Consider the following 26506-nt stretch of genomic DNA (forward strand, 5'->3'; position numbering starts at 1 on the left):
AGTTTAAATACACTCATTACTATGTTCCCAGTATTATATTTTATGTAACCCAAAACTACAACATACTTAATAATGTTTTACAAATATTCTCCCACGACCAGTTTCCATCATTCATCATATGTGAATTTTACAAAAAAAATATGAGGACAATCAAGTGAACTAAAGAGATTTTCTTAGAGATCTACTTAGGTTTTTTTCAGAGGCTAATCCCTATTATTTGATGCTTCTCTCATAGGAAGTTTGAAAGCATAGGTGTGAAATGCGTTTTGGGGGCTTAGGCCCCTTCTCCATAAGAGAGCCCATGCCTCCTATTTTTCTACATAAATGCTTTAACTATAGGTAAATGAATGAAGGAAAATAGTAGTTAGTAGCAAATACGTGAGTATGAATTTTGTTGGAAATTAGTTCTTACTTCGGGAGGGGAAAAAATTTCATCTAATACCCATGAAAACAAGTGAATTTTGTAGAAAATATGAGTACAATAAAGTGAACTCTAGAGACTTGCGGTGACCTCCATTTCCACGTTCGTGTCTGGCTAAGAGGATTTATTTCCAAGGCCCAAGAATTGAAGATCTTAATTTTTGCGGAGGAACTAATATTAATTTACGAACGGGGCTATATACTAAAATAAAAATTTACGTATTCTTTAGCAAATTTTAAGTTTAGCCCACATTTAGGGGTTGGGTATTCCAATTTGACAGTTAAGTGAAGGGGCGAGAGACCATAATGGACAATTCACTGAGGGTCTAAAGTTGTCAAAAGTTTAGGAACCTCGGGCCTCAGGTACGGCAACCGGCGCATATGAAAAAAAGGCTTACTTCAAGCTCCTTGCAGAATTTCTTTTTTGTTGTCACAGGTCTTGTATCGAATCCTGGAAGCGACTGCACAAGCTGCTCGGCAGAAGCGGCAAGTCGTGCGATTTGTGACTCCATTAAAACTGGAGTTGCTCCACTATTGGGCGATGTGCTCAATGGATAGTCTGATACACACTGCAAGATAATTATCCTTAAATAATAGCCATGGATACCCCAAAAAGGAATACCGAGCATTCGCCCCCCCTCCAATTGTCAGAAGACACAAAATACAGAAAAGGTTTCAACACTTTTTAGCAAGATCAGCAACATCGGTAAAAAAAAAAAAAAAAAAAAAAAAAAAAAAAAAAAAAATCAGGTCACTCTTTCGTCCCTCCTCTCTAAGAAAATGTTATTCATGATTCTTCACCTTCCTACGAAAGTTTATACTAGCCCCAATGAAAATTATTCAATTAATAGCGCGGAACCCAATTCAAACTAAAACAGTTGTTAGGCCTACGCCTATTTAGTTTGCCTATTAGTTTGGATTAATTTAGTATTCCATCAATCGCGTATTCAATTGACGTAGAGTTGATTCTATTTTAGGGTATAAAACTCAACAGATAGATTGGTAGAAACTACAAGCAAAAATACAGGTTGAGTGGGCCTCTGACCCCTCAATACAAGTCAAGATTTTTACAATTGTGCTATGATATATTATGCCACAATTCACACTTCTTTTTAATTTTTTTAAATTTTTGAAGCATATCTAATGAACTTGCCCCATCTCCGAAATAACTTCCTGCTGTTTTTGACTAATAGATAGGCTTTCAGTAACAAGAACCCAATTGACTAGGACAAATTGAATGAAGGGTACATAAGAAGCTTAGCCCAAGGTTACCACCAATACTGCTTAACAGTTCGATGCAACACCTAGCTACCTGAGGGCGCAACTGTTCACTCTCCTCCTCCGCCCCAGTCTCTTTAGAGCTTCACTCCTTAAACGCTCGGATGAATTTCTGATTTCCTTTAAATACTTTCTTAGGACCTCTTGTCACCACATTCGGGACGACCTGCTTTTTGATTGACCCCAGATAGATGGCCGAACAAGACAATCTCTGGCAACATATCATCCTTCATCCGTAAAACATGGCAGAACCATCTTGACCTTTCTGTCAATATGATACCAAAAAGTAGGGCCGAACCATATTTTTTCTACAGCTTATCAAACAGCTCGTGGTAATGAACTTTAAGTAAGGAGCAACCAGGAGTAATAGTAACCGAAACTAAAGAAAAAACAGGACTTTGATACCAATATATACATAAAAAGAATTGGATTTTTATTCTGATTCCAAATATATAAGTTTTATCAAGTTTAGTCTTACCCGTCAAAAGTTACGAGCCTGAGAAAATTTGCTTGTTTTCAAAATAAGGGGAAACATCCCCTAAAAGTCAGAGAATCTGAATGAAAACCAGATTATCAGATTCCGAGTAGCCTATCAGAGAACTTTTCTGTAGAAGTTTAAAGCTCTTATCTACAAAAATGTGGAATTTTGTATTTTTTGACAGAAGAAAGATCACGGATGTGAGTTTGTTTTATTTTTATTTTTTTATTTTCCTTTTTTTCCCAGAGGGTGATTGTATTGAACCAGTGGTCTTAGAATATCGCAAGAGGGCTCATTCGAACGGAAATTAAAAATCCTAGTGCCATTTTTGAGTGATCAAGAATATTAGAGGGCAACTGCCCCCCCACTCATTTTTTCCTGAAGTCACCCGATCAAAATTTTGAGATAAACATTTTTTTTAAGTATAGTTGAAAAATCTAATAACTATGTCTTTGAGGATGACTTAATCCCCCACAGTCCCCGGGGGAAGGGGAGCAAGTTGTGAACTTTGCCCATTGCTTATATATATATATATATATATATATATATATATATATATATATATATATATATATATATATATATATATATATATATATATATATATATATATAATAGGTTATTGCGAAGTATACAGACGTTTTCAAGAGGGATTTCTTCTTGTGGGGGGTTGGGGGGAGGGGATTACGTGGGAGGATCTTCCCATAGAGGATATTTTCATGGGGAAAGGGACATTTCTATAAAGACCCCGGCACACGGCATGCGGCAGACTTCTATTTATAGATTCTCACTGTCACTTGTCTTAGTACTTTCTAAACAGCTATTTATTCTATTTAAACGGCCTTTGTGACTCAGGGGCCATTCTTAAAGAATTAGAACAAAATTCAAACTTTAGCGTAAAGAGCGAGGTATTGACGAGAGGGTGTGCCCCCCCATACGTAATAATTTCTGTCTGTTTTAAGTTTTAATATTGCTCCTTGCTTTCAGTTGAAAAAAAACATGTCTTTTTATTTATTCGTAGATATACGGTCAGTCGAACGAAGATCTAAACTTTCCTTTGACAGCTCCTCTGCAAAATACGTTTCATGAACTCCACAACCTTTTAAAGTACCTCCGTTTCTGTGTCACACTTTATTACAATCATCACAGTGGCTTTGCGCATTCTAATCTTAGTTCAAAGACCTATATTCCAATTCTAAAACTTTTTTCGACTGTGAAAATTTTCCGTTCCCTCGGGTATTCTAATTTTTACACCTTGGTTGTATCAACCATATTTAGTAATAATGCTACATCGTTAGGTATAGCCTTCCATTTGATCGATTTTCTCATTACCTAATTAGCTCTTCACAGACAATTATTATTAGTCTGAATGACTTAGTCCTCTCAAAATTAATTTCTAAACCTTTTTTAGCACCAAGAACTCCCAAAGCCTCAAAAATTTATTCATTTCACTAACAATTTTGTGTAGAACACTCAGGTCATCTCAATAATCTCAGTCTGGGAGAGTTTTACCTCCCCACTTGATAAAAATTCTTTCCATTGATTTATATATATTCCTTAGGGCAAGATCTAATGAAAGAATTCATATAAACGAGAATGGGAAACAACCCTGCTTAACTCCTGATTCCGCACCGAACAGACAATCAACCTTACCTACCATAACCGCTGCGATATTATTTCCATGCATAGCAGTTATCAGCTTGATGTTGAATTTGACGGTGTAATTTTTTTTATCAAGATCGCACTCCTCTTTCAAATTTTATTTCCCCTTTCTAAAATTATTTACCTTTCTTTGTGCTAATAACTTTTAGTCGGTAAATTCAAAATTCATTTTTTCAATATCTAAAATCCTGAAAAGTAAATTACTTTTATGCCTACATTATTATCAAACATTTTTCATTTAGAAACTCGATTACTCTAACCAGGTTCGTTCACTACTTAAAGTTCGTTACCGCAAACTCTTTGATGTTAAAATTTTCACACAAAAAGGGAAAAAAAATTCCCCTTTTCCCTTTTAATGCGATTTGTTAAAGGTAAGTTGCAAAATTCGGAAGATTTTTCCGGTTTGGGGACGAAGAAGAAAAAAGAAAAAATTCATTGGAGTTAGAAATTTTTCCAGTGGTTTTCCAGAAGAAATAGAAATCTCTAATATAGCATACTAAATAGTGCCAGCAATAAACAAAACACAACTGCCCTAGCTCCAAAATTGAAATTCCAAGGAGCTATTGAATATTAGACTCTTATAGACCATGGAACAATCTCTTGCAGAATACGAGATCTAAATTTACAATCTCTTTTAAATATCTTGCAAATCATTACGGAAAGGTCACTGTTAGAATCCTAGATCCCAACTATTTTGATTAAAAACGAATGATTCAATTTTGATTGAAAGGCTAGGGTGGGGGAGGGTTGTTCCTTGAAAATGTTTCATCACAACATCTACCAGAAGAGGCTGTCAGATCTCATCCAAGCTTGATGGGTGGTATAAACTAGTGTCATAGTTTGGGTTTTCGGTGTATATGCACAACAGCCCCTCCATGTCAAGGGAGGGGGATGAGGATCTCTAAAGAAAGAATTTTCCATCTCAACCATAATCCAGTAAATTTGACTGAATAGCTTCAAATATTTGGATAGTGTTATTAGTAAAGATGACAAATGCAGTGAAGATGTAAAAAGTAAAATAGTCAAGGGGGAAGTTTTCTTTCGTAGTTGAGAAAAGTTCGGGGGATGACAGACAAGGAACGAGGTATAAATTATTGTCATAAGGAAGGATTTTTCAGCTCTAATCTGACCTGGCCTTTTCGGGAGAGGGTGCATCTCCCTTCACGTCATTAGAAAATTTATTAAAACTGGTTGTCAAATATAACCATAATTTTCAACTTGGGAGGAGGCGCTAGTGACCTACTAAATAAGGTAAATACTGTGCAATCATAGAATAATATATTGATTAAAACACGATTAAAATTTGAATAATTAATGTTAATGTTACTAATGATGATTAACAACGACAGTTAGAAATTAGTTAATGATAAGTAATTGTATTTGAAATTGTGGACTTTGCATGTTGCCAAACTTCTCACACAACTTGATTGCAATCATAAGATATTAAGGAAAAACAAACGGCAAACTTAAAAAAAAATCTTTTGGTGTTCAGCCGAAAATTGGCTGAAAAAATTTTCTTCTTAAAAGAGGGTTATAGGCTAGTGTTACCAAATTTCTGGTATAAGCGAGCGCAGTAATTCTAGCGAAAATACGCTGAAGCACCATTTCTCGAACACAAAAACGTATAGAAGGTTTGATTTTCGAAATTTGCTTTGAAGAATCGGCTAACTTGAAGAATTTAATATGCAAACACCGCAAAAAGCACTTAAATGATACACGTGGGAGATCTAGAAAACACTGTTTATAGTCCAGGACTTTTAGGGTTTGACCCGGACAAAATTGCAATATAAACGAAAATGGTACCAAAATGATCAAAAAAAAAATTCTGTACAATATACTAAAAGTCCCCATAAATCCAAGTGGGGCGAGTACCCGAAAAACAAGGGAAAAGGGGGAAATGCGGGGGAAATTGGGAAAATGCCGAACATGCCCAGAAAATAGTTCAAAGTGAGTTTTCTGGGGCTTTCCCATATGCTGATCACGAAACTGACATCTAAAATTCAGTATAGAATAAACGCACTATGGAAAACGGGGGGACCAGGGGGAAGAGGGGAAAAAATTCAAAAATACAGGGTAGGGGTAGAAAGCACTTTGAAATATGTTTTCTGGGGTCTATCTATCTGTTGATCCCGAAACTGACATCTAAAATGAAATAAAGAACATGAGCCCCACCATAACGGGAGAAAAGGGGGAAAGAGGGGAAGAAAAGGGACAATTGAAGTCAGGGGTAGAAATCAGTTTGAAATGTGTTTTCTGGGGTTTTCCTATCTGCTGATCACGAAACTGACACCTAAAATGAAGGAAAGAAAACGAGAACCATGAAAACCGAACAAAACTGGAGGAAATAACGGAAAATGGTAAGGGAAGCCTGACTCCTGAGCCAGCTGCTAATGGCTAATAAGTGGGCCTATGGACAAAATAACTCTCTTAAGTATCAAAATTTTACTTTCTTGAATCACAGACGTTTCTTACAACCAATTGAATTACTAAACATAAACAAAACAACCGCTTGGCAGTGATCACATCATAAAAATTCCGATGTTATAGGTAAACTTTGGACTTTCGTAGGCAATATCGTTAAATAAAGAAACTAAAGAAAGAAATTGAGTAACTATAGGTAAAATCTTCAGTATTTAAGGCAGTAGAGTTGACTTGAAAAACACAGCATTGATGTTACTATTTGAGCTCTTCGTCTTCGACAATCTCGTTGTCCTTGTTCAAACAGTTGATACCCTGACATTCTCCGCACGCGAACGTACACGCTAATCCATTTTTCTTGCAGCTGCATCGCCAGTTCTCGCAGCCTGTCTTACAGTTGCATCTCACGACACTCAAAAGAGTCTGAGGTGCGGGCAACAAATCGGTCATCACAGGTGAGTATTTATGGTCTCTGAGGACCCAACCCCAGTCAGCCGGGTCGAGGTAAGCTAGTTCCTCTTTCGAACGGGATGCCTGGAGGCGCACTCGCTGGGAGTGGAATGAAGCTGCAGCTTCGGTTGGCAGAAGCCTTTCAGGCTTAACAAACACCGTAGTATTTGACAAAGAAATTTTTTCCAAGAAAATTCGATGTCGCAACTTAGTGAGATTTTCTTTGGTCGTGCTTTATACAAGCTGAGGAGAAGATATTCCCCCGCTTTCACAATTTCATCTTTAGACGATGATTCATCCAGAAACACCTCGCATTTTTTTCTGAACACTTCGCTCTTCTTCAAAAGAGGTAGCACAGATAGCTTTCCAAGTCCGAAAACTCGTGAGGTCGTGTCACATCCCAAGAGTGCGTGCCCTACCAGAAGTAGCCTGGATACTTCTCCCATTTTTTTTTTAACTTCGTTGAGGCACCAGAACCGTGTTATCGCTTCTTTTGCGTTCGTTGACGATTCTAAGTAAAGTGTTTTTGCATTAGGCGGGAGGTGATACAAGAGTAGAATCAGAAGGTCAGTGTTGTTGCCAAGAACTATTGTTTTAGAGTTTTCTGCTTTCGTTACGGCAGTCTTCACGATTAGATAGTCAGCATCGTCCTTCGCATGGACTACTTCAAATCCTTTGGCTCTGAGTTTTTCCCCGATGTAGCTTATAATTCGCTGTTTCTTCTGAGAGTTGCTCAAAAACTCTTCCTTCTTTTTCTGGAGCTTCATCCCTAAACTGAAATCGATCACTTGATGCTGGCTTCCCTTACACCGTCGGTTGTGGGTAGCATCTTTAGTGGTTGGACCAGCGCTGTATCCATCGAAGACAACAGTAGGGGAGGTACAGCGTCGAGTAACGAAACTAACATAGCTGTCACAGATTGAATCATAAGTATCACCAATCTTCCAAGGTACTTGCTTAAGCAGCCAACCTCCGTCAACTGCAGTGACACGATCTGACACTGGCAGGTGGTGAATCGAGTCCGTTTTCCCTTCTTTCCATATTGCTTTCGCTAGTGCAGGTTTGTCTGGCTGACATATTATGCCAGAATTCTCAAAAAAAGCGGGAGGATAACTGCACAGTTCGTAACATAGAGTTTCTGCCATGTCATTTTCAGATGTATGGGCAGCAGTCGAAAGACATTGAAAAAGCAATGCAGGATCGATATGCAAAATCTCGCTATCTATCCTTATGTTCCCATCGGATTCCCACGTCACATGTGTAAGCATCCACGCAGACTGGGGACTATTGGATCCGCTAGATGTCATTCCGTCAGAATAGGTTTTGTCGTCGGCACTGGAACTCCGGGGTGACTAGTCTACCTTGATTCTCTTACTGAATGTCGAATTAGAACAGGATTATGTTGACGAACCCACGCGCTTGTTGATAACGGCGAGGAATACCGAATAAAGTAATTTCAGTATCTTTCCGTATTTCTTTCTCGAGTTTTTTTTTGCCTTTTCCGAACCTATGGGGTAGCCGAACCTCTATAGATCTCCTGTATTAACATTTGTAAACATTTCCACATGCTTTCTCCCCCTACCCTGTATATTTCCCTTCTTCCCCTCCCTCCCCCCCCCCATTTCCCCGTTTTATGTTAATCAATTTTTTTATATCATTTTAGTTCTCAGTTTCGTAATCACCAGATAGGAATACCCCAGAAAATATCTTTCAAATCGCTTTCTACCCCAACCCTGTATTCTTCTCTTTTCTCCCCTCTTTCCCCTGTTCCCCCGTTTTCCGTCGTACTCTTTTTCTATACTGAATTTTAGATGTCAATTTCATAATCAGCGTCTGTGAAAACATGAGAAAATTCACTTTGAACTATTGTCTGGGCATGTTTGACAATTTTCCATTTCCTCTCGTATTTCTCTCGTTCCCCTGAGGTTTTGGCTTTCCGCCTCACTCGAGGGTATAGGAACGGTTAGTCGGGTGTATAAAATTTTTCTCTGATTATTTTTGTACTATTTTAGGTTATATCGAAATGTTTTCCGGGCTCGATACTTTTTTGAGCTAAAAGTCCTGGACTATTACCCTTGTCGATTTTTGATGCTTTGGCTAGTAATTTTAAAAGTAAATTACCCAACCAGAAGAAATTTTGACCCTGATGATATGGTTCGGGTAATTCTACTCTATCTTTAGCAAAAGAAAAATACTGTTTAATTCTTTCGTATAATACTGTTCCCTTAGTTTAAATGTAACCTCATTTAATTGTTTTGACTATCAAATGCATCAAATCTTTACCTAGCTTTAATAAAAATTTGCTTTTAATTAAAACTATACTAATTTTTGTGTCCTTGATCCTAATAATAATATCTAGTTCATGTTTTCCAGATAAATTTGACTATTCCAGGGTAATCAAACGGACAAATTGATTTAAAATGGACTACACACAACATGTGATTTCCCGAGCTCCGTGCACTTTTTTCCATGCCCTGTCCATGTAGGTGAAATGTGATCCGACTTAATTTTACTTTTATTTGGTTTAACGGCTTTTTTGAAACTTTTTTAAATTTATTTACGAACGTTTTTATTAGTAATAAATATGCGTAATTTACGAATTAACTTACGTAACGAACTTCTATATTCATAGATTTTTAATACGTATATTAGGGGGTTCGCCCCATAGTCATAGTCGAGTTTTGTTCCAATTCTTTAAAAATGACCCCTTAATCACAAAGGCCGCTAATTAGAATAAATTGTTCTTATGAAAGTACTAAAAAATCTTTGGCTTAAAGAGCGATGTACTGACTAGGGGGTGAACCCAATCATATACGTAATATTTTCTGTTCGTTTTAAGTTTTGATGTTGTTCCTTATTTTCAGTCGAAAAACATTATTTTTTATTTAATTTCTGATCTCTTTCTTCAATAACGCAAGTACATCCTTCACCCCCTTCATAGCAATGTCTTTTCTCGCATTAAAACTTCCTTCATGGACAAATCCTGCCATATAACCCCCGACCCCCCCCACCTACCAGAAAAAATCCCTCCTGAAAACGTCTGTATACTTCCCTATATGTTAACATTGGGTAAAGTTCATAACTTTCAGCCTCCCCCCGGGGACTTCGGGGGATTAAGTCATCCTAAAAGACATAGTTATCATATTTTCGACCATGCTGAACAAAATGGCTATCTCAAAATTTTGATCGGGTGACTCTGGGAAAAAAATGAGCGTGGGAGGGGGCCTAGTTGCCCTCCATTTTTTTGGTCATTTAAAAATGGCACTAGAACTTTTAATTTCCGTCCCAATGAGCCCTCCCACGAGATTCTAGGGCCACTGGGTCGATACGATCACCCCTGGGAAAAAAAAGACAAAAACAAATAAACACGCATCCGTGATCTTTCTTCTGGCAAAAAATGCAAAATTCCACATTTTTGTAAATAGGTACTTGAAACCTCTACAGTAGAGTTTTCTAATACGCTGAATATGATGGTGTAATTTTCATTAAGGTTCTATAACTTTTAGGGGGTCTTTCCTCCTTTTTTCTAAAATCAGCCAAATTTTCTTAGGCGCGAAACTTTTGATGGGTAAAACTAAACTTGATGAAACTTATATATTTGAAATCAGCATTAAAATCTGATTCTTTTGATGTATCTTTTGGTATTAAAATTCCGTTTTTTAGAGTTTCGGTTACCATTGAGCCGGGTAGCTCCTTACTTACAGTTCGTTACCACGAACTGTTTGATAGGCGTCGTTGTCTTTATGAATTAACACATTGTTAATGTTTGAATCTTTACGGATGAAAAGCGCTGTCAAATTTAATAAATAAGTTTTACTGATTTATTTTACGATTCAACGTGGCAACATTGACGAAAATGTGTTACTGCCCTAAAAACTTCATATTTTTGAAACAACCAAAAAAATAAACTTAGAATATCGTGGTTTTCAGGTATGAGTAGAATGAAGACGGGTCCGGGTAGAAGCAGTTTCAGGGGGACAGAGGGGGTACTTGCCCTGGGTGTAGAAAGTTTAGGAACGCAAAATTTCAAATAAATAATATAATGGTTTACAATCATTTTGCAATTTTAGAAATTTTATTTTTATTAAAATAAAGTAGAGGGTGCCATTGCTAGTAAGTATAAGCAAATTGAATCCAAAATTTTCGTTTTTCTCATATATTAATGAGATATTTAATACGAGATAATTAATAATATTACAGAAGCTTAAGTAAAAAAAGTCAGATTTAAAAAAATGGAACAGTTTGTTGATGAATACAAAATTTGTTAACAAATAAAAATTTTGCTAAAATTTGGCCTGAAAATCTTTGGGAGACAGGTGGAGGTGCTAATTAAGATTTCTCCCCGGGCGCAAGAGAGGCCAGAACCACCATTGGGTTTGGGGGCAGGGGGAGGGGGAATAGTTTTAATGTCCTTGATGATCTAAGACTTTAAACTTAACTGATAGATTTTTTCGTTAATTCCATCATTCTTAATTCCATCGTTAATTCCATAATCTGATATCTATCTAGGTAATAAATTTAAGGGTATGATTCTTGCAGAAGAGTTTAATTAGTTAAGTTCTGATTAGCTTATTGCTTTTACACTTAGCCATCAGAGCAACAATTCTAAAAAAGGGAAATCGTCCAGGGCTGTCTTACGTCGTTTTCTAAGAATTATTCCCAATTTTTTAATATATGTAAATAACAAAAGTTTGTCTCACGGGACGTTTTTTGCGTGGTGATGACCGCTCTTCGTCGATTTTTCCAATTTCACATTCCTTCACAAAAACGAGATTTTACAACCGGTAAAATAATATCTAAATAATATTAGCATTTATTTAAATAAAAACTTTTTTGATAAAATTGAAAAGTAATTCCCTCCAATTGGTATTTATTAACAGTCGGAAAATCAGAGGAATGTTCATTGTTTCTTCTCTCCTCTAAAATTTTAATAATGCAACATAATACCTTTTGAATTTTCGCGGCTAAATTGTAGCCACAACAAAAAAAGTGATAGAACATAATAATTTTAATTTCTCCTTAATTCTCTCTCGCCTGTCCCTTTGATAGGGAAACAAAAATTAATTTGAATTTTCTTCTTACTTGGTTTGGCTCCGGGGATCCAGGCACTTCCTGTGGAAAATTAGATCCCTGACTAGAGCCTTGGCCTGCTGAAATGAGACCAGAAGCAACTGCTGAACTGGGACTAATAGTTTCTCCCGAAATTCCTAAAAAGGAAAAAAGGAACTAGTGAGATAAAGGTGCTTTGTATAAAATGGTGCGGTAAAGGTTATAATTCAAATAAGTAAAAAAAGAAATATTGGATAACTAAATAGCAGAAACATGATTTCGCAATTTCTCACCGATTACTTTTTTTTACTATTTACTTTACTATTTGACCTTTTTTGTATAGTGCTGGAAATTATCTTTATCGAATTCAGAAAGAATTGGGATGTATTCTGCGACGTAAAAGGGTCAAACTCCGAGAAGTAAAGGGTCTAAAAACTTTCAGTCACCTTAGGACCCCGAATAAGAAATGAGAATATGAACTTACTTACCTGATTCATGCGAAGAGGGACCAAGTCAAAAATATTTGCTTAGAAATTTAAATTATGTATCTTCAAAAACAGTGTTGGGACTAAATCTGCTTCTAGTTTCTTTTTCAAACCTGTTTCATCTTTTCATTTAAATTAAAAATTTGCAACATTTAATACAAATTTTTGAGGTTTTCATAATTTCGCAGTGATCATGTTTTTTCAATAAATACTGAACATAAGCGTTAGCGCGGTAGGTTTGATAGTTCCAAAGAGACTGAAGATGCGAAATTTGTTCCAAAGAAAAAGAAGGTTCGCAGCATAGTGTTGAAAGTGTGCTTTAACTTGATTGGTCTATTTTTATGACGTGTTCCGACAAGCAAATCACATTAGTTATGAAAAAAAACATAACTTTTTATAAGTCACATTAATGAATACTTCGAGTTAATCAATGATGAACAACAAATCTACTCAAGGAAATGTTAAAAAAATCGAAAAACTTTAATAATGATCATGACCATAAGAACTATATACTACTACTACTACTGCTAACAAATCACCGCAGCATGAGGCCAACACAGCTACGCACGCTCCCCCTCCATCCCAATCTATTTAAAGCTCCATTATATCCTCCCAGGAAGTTCCCATTTCTTTTAATTCCTTCTTTTTCAACCACCGCAGTGTTATACTTTTGGAAAATATATCCGTTGAATTGATATATATATATATATATATATATATATATATAAAATATATATATATATATATATATATATATATATATATATATATATATATATATATATATATATATATATATATATATATATATATATATATATATATATATATATATATATATATATATATATATATATATATATATATATATATATATATATATATATATATATATATATATATATATATATAGTGTGTGTGTGTGTGTGTGTGTGTCAATTCAACGGATATATTTTCCAAAAGTCTAAAACGCGATGGTTATGTCACCATCAGATGGTTTGTCACAATAGACAAATGATATTATTATTAACTAATTTAAAATATGAACAGTTCAATCAATATTTCATCAAATTTTTATGGTATCTTCGCTTTGCACTCTTCAGCATTATATGTAATATTACCTTAATTAACAGTGCACAATAATTATTTTTAAGCGAGGCTATAAAACATACTATGCTGAAGACAAAAACATTAATTAGACCCACTAATAATTTTGCTCCTGCAAAATATGACTTTTCAGAAAACAATGGCTGCCATTGTAACTTAATTATTTTTTTCAGTTCCTGTTTCAATTGCTCAGTTGACATTTCGGTAATAAATCTCCTTTGCTAATAATTTCGCCTTAAGGATTCAAGATTAATATAAATTACTTGAGTTTGAAAAGTTGAAAAATGTTATTGTTTTACTTATGCATTATCTAATAAACAGTAAAAAGAGAAGCAATTTATCTTAAGATATTGATTGAAAATTAATTATTTGATTTAATTATAGACTATAAAAAAACGCACAAAGTTAAGTCAATATACAAAATAAAGTTCAAGATCAATCTATATAAAAGAACACTAATCCAAGCTTTAGGTGGGATCAGACAGAGGAGGTAGTGTTTACCAGAAGGGCGTCCTTGACGCTGCTACCATTTCAAGTCATAAGTAACTTCTGATGTAGCTAGGTAGGATCTATTGTTCGTATTTCCCCGCTGTAAATCACCGGAAGAAACGATTTTTCTTTTCATTACGTAGATGGGGATTACTGTTTCCACTTCTGCGTTTCTCCCGGAGATCTTTCGAGTTCCCGGTCCATCTCGTGACAAAAAAATAAAGACATCAAAGCTATTAATGGTATAAAAGTCAGCAGATGTCTCTTAGGTAGAGAACCACCTACTGATTTTCTACTGAAAACCGTCGAGGTTTTACAGATCGTTCGAAAAGAAAAGTGGAAACACTGTTCACTCAGACTTCTGTCAAATGTTTTATCTGCTGTATGTTATGTTGAACTGTTTTTCTTAACCTCTGAAATAGAGAATAAAAAACTTCATGTTCAACAGATAGTATTTTGAGAATTAAACAAAGTAATGCGACTGCTGAAAAAAATACGGTGAAGGACTGATAATTGATCGGGCAGTTAACAATTTATTTGTGAACTTCTGTTCCGAAGATCTGACCTGAAAAGACGAACCGGGAGCAAGACATTCTTCCAACTTGAACGGTAACCTTTCAAAGACAATATGCTTCCTACAAAAATTCCTATCAGTCCGAACCAACCTCATTTACACAAGAAAGGAATTGATAAACTGTCAGGAATACGGGAGAAGGTCATAGATAATATAATAATGTAAAATAAATGATAAATTAGTGGAAGTCAGTTATACACTGAAAGTACAATAAACGTGTGATAAAAAAGGAAGCTGCCAAAGACTCGACCTTTGTAGTATCAGTAGTCATAAGAAATTTGTCAAAAGCTCGTCAAAAACTTTGATGACGCACAATCACGAGGTTACCTTCTTCTCCAATATTTGTCCAAATGAATTCCAATCTTTGTATTTATTCTTCTTTAATCTAATCATTTGTGTTATTATTAAGTACATTAAGTATTATTATTAAGTATATATTATTATTAAGCATAATATAGATTTAATGATAATCAGCGTTTTTCTTTAGTATCTCTTCTCAACAGCGTATCCGAAATAGGCCAGAATAACAGCTTCTTTGTGAAGATATCTTCACAAAGAAGCTGTTATTCCGGCCTATATCGGATACGCTGTTGAGAAGAGATACTAAAGAAAAACGCTGATTATTATTAAATCTATATTATGCTTAATAATAATATATACTTAATGAAGATATCTCATTAAGATGTCGCTTTGTGAAGATATCTTCACAAAGCGACTTCACAAAGCAGATATCAATAGTTTTGTATTGATATAACTAAAACGCGTGAAAAAAGAGTAATATCATCGAAATGAAGCATGAAAGTTTTTCTGCGATCCTTTTTTTAGTGCCCCATTATCAAGGTACTGGATACCTATGTTTTCAAGGTAACTGTGCCGTGTCGATACGGACTGTTTCCCTCCCATTTTAATTAGCCCTAGTTTTTCCTAAGGGCTAACTAATTGGTAGACCATGGTATACTTGTAAAAATATAAAAGAGAGTAAAGAACAGCGAATAGGTAGTCAGCTGGTCCGTGTCCAGGATTTTGATTGGGCGTGGGGTTACAAAAAAAACTTTAAAAAACACTTTAAAAATTCGTTCTTTTTGTTACGTTTTTAAGAGTCAGACAAACATTACGGGGAGAGTTGTTCAAACCTCTTACCCCACCCTCTGGATACAGCCTTGGTAATCGAATATCACAAAAGATGTATATAGTCTAATAAATATAATCTTCGGTCGTAGAACCATCAGCATCACAAAGTTAGTCCCCATCATTTTACTTCATGTGTTTAGTAAGGGTCCGTAATACCTAGCCAATGACTAATCTAAAAACAACCCTGTGATGCTACGCAGGAGATAACCGAGGCGAACTTTTCGCCGGAGTTATTTTACAATCAAAGCTGGTAGGCATTCGGATGCTTCCAGCAGAGTGTACGTTGTTTTCTTTTTGCCTGAAGCCTGGAGTCAAGCGAGTATTTATTATTGCAGAGATTGGATACAGTCTGCAGGCTTCATTGGGTGAAAAATTTTATACTTGGGTTTGTAAGTAAATCATGTTTGGTCTCACGGCTGGGGAGTCGAGTTGGAACTCTTAAGAAAAGTTTTTTTGGGGGGAAGAAAATTACAGGAACTTTAAATTTTGTGTTTGGGGGAAGCGGGCAACATTTTTCCTGGTACTCACATATAAATGGAAGCCAAATGTTTTTCTTTTGTGAAATCTTTCGTCTGAACAGCTCTTTGACTACTTTTTAATATTTTCCAATGTAATTCACCTTCTTTATTTTTTTGATTTTTTTTTAATTAAGGCATATTTAAAATACACCCCCCCACAAAAGTCAATTTCTAAGTAATTGCCTCTAGTCTGAAAAATATATGACAGAATAATCGTGAGTGGAGAGAAAAAAGTTAAAGAGACAAATAATAGTAATTAAATAGTAATCTAAAACAGTAATTAAATCAAAATAGCAATTAAAATAGTGAGTAAAAATAGTAATAATAATTACTATTATTACTATAATTACTAATATTACTATAATTAAAAATTACCTTGGCTCTGAGGTGCTCCGCTGCCATGAATAGACAAAACTGGTGACGGTGGGCTTGACCTAACTGAAGGTTGTGGCGAAGGATTTCGTTCATTTTTTCCACTTGCAGCACTTTGCGGCCTTGAGTTTGAGGACCCTGTAGGACAGTTTATTTGATTGGATCCAAGTGACAGTGAAATGGGTAATGGAAAGCCCGATAAAGGTAACGATGAAAACAGTGGCGATTGGAAGAGACCTGAAACACATATTTCTTTACTATACTATATTGCTGAAAAAAAACGACTTAAAAAAAAAAATTGCTGTGTTTTGACCGTTTCTTGTTTAGACATGTTGAATTTGACGGGGGAATTTTCATCATGACCGTATCCTATTTTGGAATGTCTCTTCCCCGTAAGAATATAATTTTACGCCCATTTAGATTTTTTAACGCTTAAATTTCCTAAAATAGATTAGGAAATTAATTTGATAAAATGTAAAATAAATTCTAAATTATAATTTATGATTGCCAAGATTATTAATAATGAATTACATTATAATTAATGATTATAATTAATGAATTATATTAGTTATATTTAATGATACCAAGTAAGAGTAAAAATTTTAAACGACCTGATTGGTTAGCTGGAAGTCATCCCCGACAAGTAAAAAAAATTGAGACAAATCCCCTTAACTGTTGATATGGGATAATACTTTATCTTATTTGGCCAAATATAGTTGCGATTCATTCCGTGTAGAGGTGAAATAAAATTAATAGTGATACTCTGGATAAAAGAGTTATAAACCTGTTTGACAAGATCCTATGGTGGACTATTCCTATTGATTGTGGTATTGGATTGAAAAGAAGATTGACGAATATTAATCTACCCTCTGCGCTGTTTGAGACTGGGAGGCCGTACAAGTTTACGAAGTAGCCCCCATTGCAAAGAAGTCTCCATTTCATGTTTTGTAGATAGTTAAGCTAAAAAAAAATATTTTTATAATAGAAAAAGAATGGAAGGACAGTCTATAGCATCTGCGCTTGAAGAGATAAAAAAGGCAGTGTTCGAAACCCCTAGCCTGTCGAAGAGTATCGATGACGTAAAACTAAGCCTAGCAAGTATTGAAGCTAAAATAAAAGAGTTTAATATTAAGGAAACGAAGAGAGCTCAAGGATTGACAACCATTCGAGCAGAGCTGGAAGTATCCTGTAAGAGAAATATGCGGCTGGAGAAAGAAATGAAGCGGACAAATTTGATGTTTTATAGTTTTCCCCAGCCCCTTATGTCGAATACAAGCCTATTAGATGATATAATTGCGCTGATCTGTGATATTGTTCCAAGCTTAAAAGGTCAAAATGGGAATTCAGGGATGCTATTCGTTTAAGGGGACCACAAAGCCCACACCCTATTTTAGTACAGTTCAATTCCAAAGTTACACGAGACACTTTGTTGAGAATTGCGAAACTTTTCAACCGAAAGGAAATATCAGTAGCGGCAGATTATACGCCAGAAGAACGCGAGGCTCGAACGGCCCTAAGACCTATCTTATCCCAAGCTATAAGCGAAAAGAGAGTTGTGAAACTGCGCGGAACTAAATTATGCATAGACAATCAGATGTTCGTTTATGACTTTGAAAGAAAAACAGTGGTGGAAATAGCGGAGCCAACTATGGAGAACCAAGCTCATAGCAAAGATAGCAGCACGAAAAACCGTATCCCGAGAAAGTATTATGTGCAATCCCCCTCTAGCGATCGCGATTCAGATCCCTAAATTGAAAGCATCTCAAACAGCGATTCAGATACAACGGTCATAGAGAAGCCGGTTGTAGTACTAGACCCTAACACTCCTATTGGAAGCCACACAAAAAGTGATCAGTCTAAAGGGAAAAGGGGTCCGGACATAATTATAAGCCCAAGCGACGATCATAAGCAGGATCGAAAAAATCTAAGACCAAACAAAGGACCAAAACCGGAAAAGAAACAAAAAAGCCGTAGTCCTAAAAAATATGCCCAACTCCAGCAGAGCGACCACTATTTTTCGTAGGATAGGGAGATAGCCATTTAAAGAAACTATAAGCTATTACGTGGAATGTACAGGGTTTAAGTAGTAAAAGAGATGTGCGTTTAAATAGTTCATTTTTGGATTCACAAATAAGTTGCTTAGTTGAAACATGGTTACGGCCAGAAGAGGAAATGTCAGTGTTTGGTTATGTTGCTTTTCGTGTAGATAGAAGACACCAAGGAATTCCAGGAATTATGGAGGAATAATAGTGCTAGTTAAGCAACAGGATTTTTCCAGTTTATGTCCTCTGCCAAGCAAGTCTGAGAATTTGATATGGTTACATTTGAACTTATTGGGGAATTGGTTTATATTGGGGTGTGTTTATATTTCACCAGAGAATTGTTCATATTGTGAAAAGGATACTTTGTCAATACTAGAGGAAGAAAAGATTCTTATTAGATCGCGGTATAATGGAGATCCAGTGTTATTAATAGGCGATTTAAACGCTTACACTGCTAAACAACCACAGCTAAATATGAATTTTGTTTCAGATGATGAGGATGACCCTGGTGCAGATGTTATTCCTTCAATGTATTTCATACCACGAAAGAGCCAAGATCGAAAAAGGAGAGTTAACTCATGTGGGAGGAAGCTGCTTGTACTGCGTGGAGGTTCTGGATTGGCAATTGGTAATGGGAGATTTGGTGAGGATGAAAGCTTGGATGAGTACACTTGTGTTTCTGGACCTTGCTTTAGTTTAATTGATTATATATTAGTTGATACTGGGCTCGAAACTGAATCCCTGAATGTTAAAGTGATGCATCGAACAGGATCGGACGACTTTCCAGTTAAAGTAGTGTATATTATTTTTAGAAGGGAATATTGTTCGGTTGAAAGGAGAAATGAGGACAGGCAAGCGAATAAGAAACGAGGAAAAAGGGAACTAGCAATTTTACCCCCTAGAATAAATTGTAATTGGTCACATGAACAATGGGTACTGGTCCATGAGAAATTAATTAATGACCCCATAGCGAAAGAAATAGAGAGAAGAAAGAAGAACCAAGAAAGAAGATCATCTGAAGTATGAGGCCAGAAACACTAGCGAATAGGTTATCACAAAGATTAAGCGAATCACTGGCATCAGTGAAACCAGCCCAGAAAAAGAAAGATAGTTTATATGACGAAGAATATAAATCAGCAGCGATAATCTGGATAAAATATTACACAATGTAAAGAATGCACTGGATGATGAATCAATGATCGAGGCGATAACAAGATACCGTTTAACACGTAAGGAGCACACGGTACTCTTGCATTATGTGGGCCTTTCTTAAAAGTCAAGTTCGGTTAATGCTAATGAAATAAATAAAATAAAATGAATATATAATAGTTTAGAGACAAATTTGGGCTATGTATTTGCACATTAGGGGGGATGGCGGGGGGGGTAAAGCATAGCATATATTAAATACGTAACCTAACCTAAACTAGGTACCTACCCCCCCCCCCATAAACCCCCAAAAACCACAGTTTAATATCGTATACGCAATGAAAACCACGCTATCATTGCCTACTCTATAGCGGTTAACACGTCAAAAACGGGTTTTATCATTGCCTACTCTATAGTAGTTAACCCGAGAGGCTCGCATGATGCAAGAGTACCGAGCCCACAAAATTAATAAAAAGGAAAAGGGAAAATTATAAAAGAAAAGAAAAAACAGTAAGGAGTTCTGGAAAATGTTAAAAAGAGATAGGCTAAAAGACCTACAGCCAGATGTGCCTGCCCCCGAAACTTGGCCTGATTACTTCAAACAACTACAAGAACATACCCAGGATAGCAACATACAACTCCAGGAGGCATTAGGTCTAGATAACCGTGAAGGAGCATCATTCCCTCTGAACCAGGAAGATTACGTGTTATGCAACCCAATCACCAATTCCTATGAAGATCTTCAAAGCATTCAGAACTGTTCTTTTACCTTTTTTGGCCTCATTATTTAACCTCGTAATTTTAAAGAAGGAGTGGCCAATGACCTCGAAAACCTCGCTTATTTTCCCACTTTATAAGAAAGATAATCCCGCTACACATAATAACTATAGACCAATAAGCCTACTAAACAGTGCTGGAAAAGTTTTAGAAAAAATTATAGATAAAAGGCTGGGAATGCGGATAGAAGAGAAAAAAATCTTGCAAGAACAACAAGGTGGGTTCAGACCAGACTTTTATACAGTTGATAGAGTTTTTGTTATTAATGCTCTTGTAGAAAAATACTGTAAAGGTAAAGGAAAGTTATATGTGGTTTTAATTGAACTGTTTTAACATGTTTTATTGTTTAGTGTTTTGCCAAATCTAGGCCTACCAATCCCTTTTATACAAATTCTATTATCTATGTATTCATTGAGTAAAAGTTTTGTGAAAGTTGTTAGGAAGGGAATATCTCTGCCATTTTTCTCGAAAAAGGGCGTACCCCAAGGAAGTACCCTTTCGCCAAAATTATTTGCTATGTTTATTAATGATATTGTTCCTTATTTCTGACAACGATGGGCACCTACTCTCCGACTGGGAAATCTGAATATGTCAGTGCTACTATTTGCAGACGACTTTATATTACTGGCAAAGACAAAGAATGACTTACATACTCTCTTGAATCTTCTTGAAAAATGTTTGCAAGAGAAAAAACCAGAGACAAATGTCACGAAATCCCAAATCATGATTTTTAGCTAAAAAACCTTGGAATTAGTACCACCATTTTTATTGAATGGAAAAATGCTGGAAGTGTTGGAAAAAGCTAAATATTTAGGTTTCATCCTTTGTCGAAATGGAAAATGTACAAGTCATATTACAACAATGGCACAGAAAGGAAGAAATGCATTATTTGGAATATATAGAAGAACACTAACATCAGAAATAGGTGAATTAAGCCTCCACAAATATATATTTAATACTAAAATATGCCTATCCTAAATTAAGGATCAGAAATATGGGGGTATCAGCCGGCAAAGCAACCAGAAACCCTTCAACTTCAATAATATAAGCGAGTTTTTGGCTTACAGAATACATACAACACATACGTTAGTATTAAAAGGTGATCTTGGTATATTTAACCTGAGATTGAAAAGATACACCAAACTGATCAAATTTTGCTTAAGACTCCTTAAACTTCCCCAGAATAGATTTGCTCGAGTAGCATATGAAGATCTTCTCCTTCAGTGTTCTCCTTCTCCTTCTCCATCGTGGACAGCACAAATCAAAAGGATATTAGATGAGAATGGATTTTTAAGTTCGTGGGAGAAAAGGAGAAAGGAAAAGGGCCAGAAGATCATGAAAAAGTTCTTCAAGGAATTTAGTGCAAAACTTGAAGACCAAGAAGTGCAACTATGGTAAGCAGCTGTGGATAAATCTCCGAGTCTTACTTTGTATAGAGAAGTAAAAAAAAATTTGGACAGGAGTTTTATTTCAAGCTGGGGTTGCCTATTAAATATCTGAGGATTTGGATTCAGATTCGAGCTAATTGTTTTCCAATTTATAGTAAAGTTTGTAAAGAAAATGAGGGAAGGTCCGGAGGCCGGGTGTAGTTGCTTGAGATGTGGGAAAAATTATTATGGGTTGGACCATTTCCTCCTCCGGTGTAAGCAGCTTTCTCATTTAAGGGGATGAATTATCCAAGAAGGGGAAGATAGGTTGTTTCGTGGTTTAATGAGGTCTGAGTCTCCCCGTTATATTGTGGCAGTAGGAAATTTTGTATTCAAGGGAAAATGTCAAATGGAGTTTAATTTTTCTTTAGTATTTGTCTTCTTTGTATATGGCTTTAAAAGGTTTATAAATGCAGATTATTATTATTATTATTATTATTATTATAGTTGGCAGCTAAGAAGTCTGATTCGATTTGCTGGAAATTTAATTTTAAGTGTCTCTAGTTCCGAGCCGTAAATCAACATATGTCTTAAATTCGGAGTTTAAAATAACATAAAGCAGAGGTCTTTTCCATGTGTTTCAAGATAATAAGATTAATAATGAAGATTTATTTTCATATAAAATTTATATCTATGAGGCTGTTTATATGCCTCTAGACATACAAATAAAAAAAAAGAGAGAAAAATATAGATAAGAAAGTGTAAAATAGAAAAAAATGGAAAACAAAATGGAGGAGAAACATACGATCATAAAAGACCATCTTTTGATCTTTTTTGACCATTATTTAAGTAAATGTGCCTCTGGAGACTAATCCCATGGACTAACTTCCACAAGCAAAATCTATTCCAGTTTTTAAATTTATTTTTTGAAAAAGTATAAGCTAAGCCGTTTCATTTTTGGGCCTGAAGACAAGTTACAATTTGGTGTATATTAATGTCTTAGTCGACTTATTCAAAATTGTTTCTGAATACTACATATGCTATCGATAAAATAGATTAGGACTAAAATCTGTGGAAGATATTCGAGCAAACATCTCCGTTTTTTCAAACGCGCCATTTGGATTCAATCAGTAAATTTGCTCTTTTTTCCTGGCACTGCTCAACATTCTCTATTTGTTGTGACATTTTCTAAAAAAAACTAGTCAAAGGTGGTTCTTTTTTCCCTGTCTGCACATGCTTGTTTGTTTTGGCTATTCCATTTCCTCTCTTGGAGATAAGAAAAAACACTTTGCGAGGTGCTAGTCTAGCTTTATTTTTACTTCACAAGCGGGCTTTTTTTTTTTTTTTTTTTTTTTTTTTTTTTTTTTTTAACCAGTGAGTATTTTATCATAACTACTCACGAAGATAAAATTTTACACATTTTGAGGGGAAGAAATGTTTTTGTATATTTTTCTTCTGCATTGTGGTCCCCTTAGTCCAAGGTTTCATATAAGTTTTAGGCCGAATCGAAAAAAATCAGACCTTTTTTGGGGCCCTCTTCTTTAGAGGAGGACCAATTTCAAAGTGATCATTCATTTGAATAATATCTTGTACATTTGTCCCCTTGGTCAAGGGCTTTATGACTGTAAATTTAAAATTTATCAGTGAAAGTGGTTCTGCAGAAACACAAGAACAAAAATGTAATAACAGCATAAAAATAATAGCTATAGGATATCCTACGCGACACATTCTGCCTATATTTGGAATATAGGAAGACTGTTCCATAATTCATATTTTCTTCATTATTTTTACTTTGGTTTACTTTCTGTTTGGCAGCTCACTTTCACATACAGGGGAAATTTTTCACGGAGGGATTTTTTTCCGGGGGAATTTTCAGGAGGGGGTGGGATATAAGCCGGACCCAAATGCTATATCATCAAATAGTTCGTGGTAATGAACTACATTTCAGAAGCGAATCGGGCTCATGGCAACCGAAACTCTTAAAGAGGGACTTTTGACAATAATGAATTTTATACTGAGGCTAAAACTATAAAACTCATGAAGTTTAATGTTGTCAATTCAAAGGTTCGAGCCTGCGAAAATCTGCTTTATTTTTGAAAAACAGGGGATCACACAAAAAGGCAAGTAATCTTAATGAAAATCACACCATTAACTTCAATATCATAGGCAGCGCGATAGCGCTGCCTAAGTAAGGAACGATGTGGGCACAATGTATTATTTTTTTTTCCTCCATACCCGGGCACTTCATTTTGAAGAAGTTGTCATAAAACCTTTGAAAAGGAATCCTTCGATTGAAAATTGGGGTGGCTAGTGCCCTTTTTAATCATCGAAAGTGATTGGAGGGCAACTAGCCCCCCCACGCCCACCATTCTCCCAAACGCATCGAATCAAAATTTTGAGATAGCCATTTTGTTCAGCGTAGTTGATTTCCAGATAGAAAATATGTTTTTGAGGAGGACACTCCCCCACAACCCTCGGGGCAAGGGTTTTAAGTAATGCCCTGAGGGCATATAGGAACGATGTTGGCACTATGAATTATTTATTATTTTTTTACTTTAGAGCAGGGCACTTCGTATCGAAGAAGTTGTCATAGAAACTTCGGAAAGGGCTGATTCAATTGGAAATTGGAGTGGCGTGTGCCCTTTTTAATAGTCGAAAGTGATTAGAAGGCAACTAACACCCCTTCCACATAATTTGCACTTTACTGAAAAAAATACAAATGAATGTGCATTGTCAGTTTAATATACATATATTGATATTTAGTAATCAAAATGTTAATATTATTTGATTTATTAAAGTTATAAAAGTAAGAACATTTATATTTGTATCATGTAAAGTGCAAATTATGTTCTGGCCTTGGGAAGGCATAGGGGCTTTGAGCCCAACTTTTGTTTATTTCTGCTCGTTTTGAGTTTGACTCGGTTATTTATTGTAGTTTCTGTTCGTTTCGGGTTTCATTTATTTATCATTGCTGATTTGCGGTAGTTTCACGCTTCGTAGATTATTTGATTTTATTTTTGCTCATTTTTGTTTAATGGAGTTCTTTACTTTTCTTTGAACAACTAATTTTGTGGAAAAATTTTTTTTTAATTAATGTCAAAACAAATCTATTGAAGCGCAGACAAATGTTTTCTGTTTTAACATAAAATACTTGAATCATATTCTAACCGGCACAAAAGGTGGAGAGTTGAAGGGGGGGGAGGTGTATTTATGAGCAGAGTTAGGAAACTTACCCCAAGGGGAGGTAGGTGACACCAGGCCTTGATCGACGTTTAAATGGAAAAATTGGGCTTTATGTTTAATTAATCTTTCGTATTACACAGTTTATGTCAACGAACTGTCAATAAGGAGCGACATGGGCTAATAGTAATAAAAACTCTAAAAAGTTTTGATAACAATATATACACAAAAAGAATTTGCTTTGTATGGTAATTCTGAATATATAAAATATAATAATTTAAAATTATTCGTCAAAATTATGAGCCTGTAAAAATGTGACCAATTTTCTAAAAAGAAAAGCAGCACAAAAAGTGCAAAAGATTTTTATGGAACTTGCGCCATCGAATCCAGCATATAAGAGACCCAGAGACCCCTTGCGCCTCGAATCCAGCATATATTGTAAAATATATAGTCCTTACTTAAAAAATCTGAAATTTTGTATTTTTTCAAGAAGGGTAGTCATGAGCACGTGTTTATTTGTTTGTTTTTTATTTGTTTTTTTTCCCTAGGGGTTATCGCATCAAACCAATGGTTCTAGAATATCAGTAGAAGGCTCATTTGAAAGAAAAATTGGAGGGTTTGACTGACCTTTTTAATTAATAGAATTTTTTTTCTTTTCAAAGAAGCGAAGCAGTTTTTTTCTGTCATTTTGCGGCATGGCACGACAATTCTAGGCCAAACGGTGCCAAAAAGCAAAGACAAAACTGATCTCTAACCCCTCTTGATTCTCAGGAATGTTTTTGGTCTACAACTTTTATATTGGTCTGGGGGTGATAGAGCCCCTCCCAGTATGACAATCATTTTTTATATTGCATAAACGATTATATTCATATGTCAACAGTATAGAAGTGAAAATATGTGGGGGCATGATTCCTGTGGGGGCATGATTCCTGTGTGTGCAATGATCCCCGAAAATTCCTGTGGGGGAGACCTACCACGAGGTTTGTTTTAATCAAGTTTAAATAACGGTATTTCTCCTTTCCTATTAATATACAGTGTCCAATGTCTTCTTGTACCCCATGGGACGTCACCTCCATACTGGAACCTTGAGGGGGGGGGGATCCTTATAAAACAGGTTCGCTCAATGCTTTCGCCTTTAAGCCGTACAAATCATGATCCTATACATAATTTCTGATATTCCGACCCCCAAACTCCTAATAAATATTGGAGGGGTGCATGTTTCAGGGATGAATATCATTCTCGAGCATTGTGTTCCAAATATTAAAATTTAATATAAAAAACGAGAGTTGACGGAGGGATAAGTAGCCCCCAGTAACAAACTGTAAGTAAAGAGTAATCCTTGCCAATAGAAATCGAAACTCTAAAAAAGTTTCGATAACAACTTATGTAACAGCAAAATTTATTATCCTTAGAGATTCTGAATATGCAAAATATATCAATCTTAGAGTTACTCATTAAGAGATATGAAGATTTGCATAATTTTAAGAAATGACCTTTTTTCTACATTTCTTGTCCTTATATGCTTCTTTTAAATTATTTTATATCCTCATAAAATCATAAAAT

The 26506-nt window shown here is 35.5% G+C and overlaps 1 protein-coding gene across 3 annotated transcripts in view; it reads right to left on the reverse strand.

Moving 5' to 3' along the window:
* The window catches only part of nab (NGFI-A-binding protein homolog), a 229582-nt gene that overhangs the window by 125482 nt on the left and 77594 nt on the right, over positions 1-26506 (reverse strand). For 2 of the 3 annotated variants that reach the window (XM_089094850.1, XM_089094851.1), the window contains exons 5-7: positions 16435-16668; positions 11789-11913; positions 819-989 (exon numbers count right to left, since the gene is read on the reverse strand). In XM_089094850.1, coding sequence (XP_088950976.1) covers positions 819-989; positions 11789-11913; positions 16435-16668 — 530 coding nt within the window. The remainder of the gene's footprint in view (positions 1-818; positions 990-11788; positions 11914-16434; positions 16669-26506) is intronic. The other variant, XM_089094852.1, reaches the window with a different exon arrangement.

This window comes from Artemia sp. Qi Xiang Cuo, chromosome 9, assembly GCF_049724085.1.
Source record: "Artemia sp. Qi Xiang Cuo chromosome 9, ASM4972408v1, whole genome shotgun sequence".
NCBI classification, from domain to species: domain Eukaryota; kingdom Metazoa; phylum Arthropoda; class Branchiopoda; order Anostraca; family Artemiidae; genus Artemia; species Artemia sp. Qi Xiang Cuo.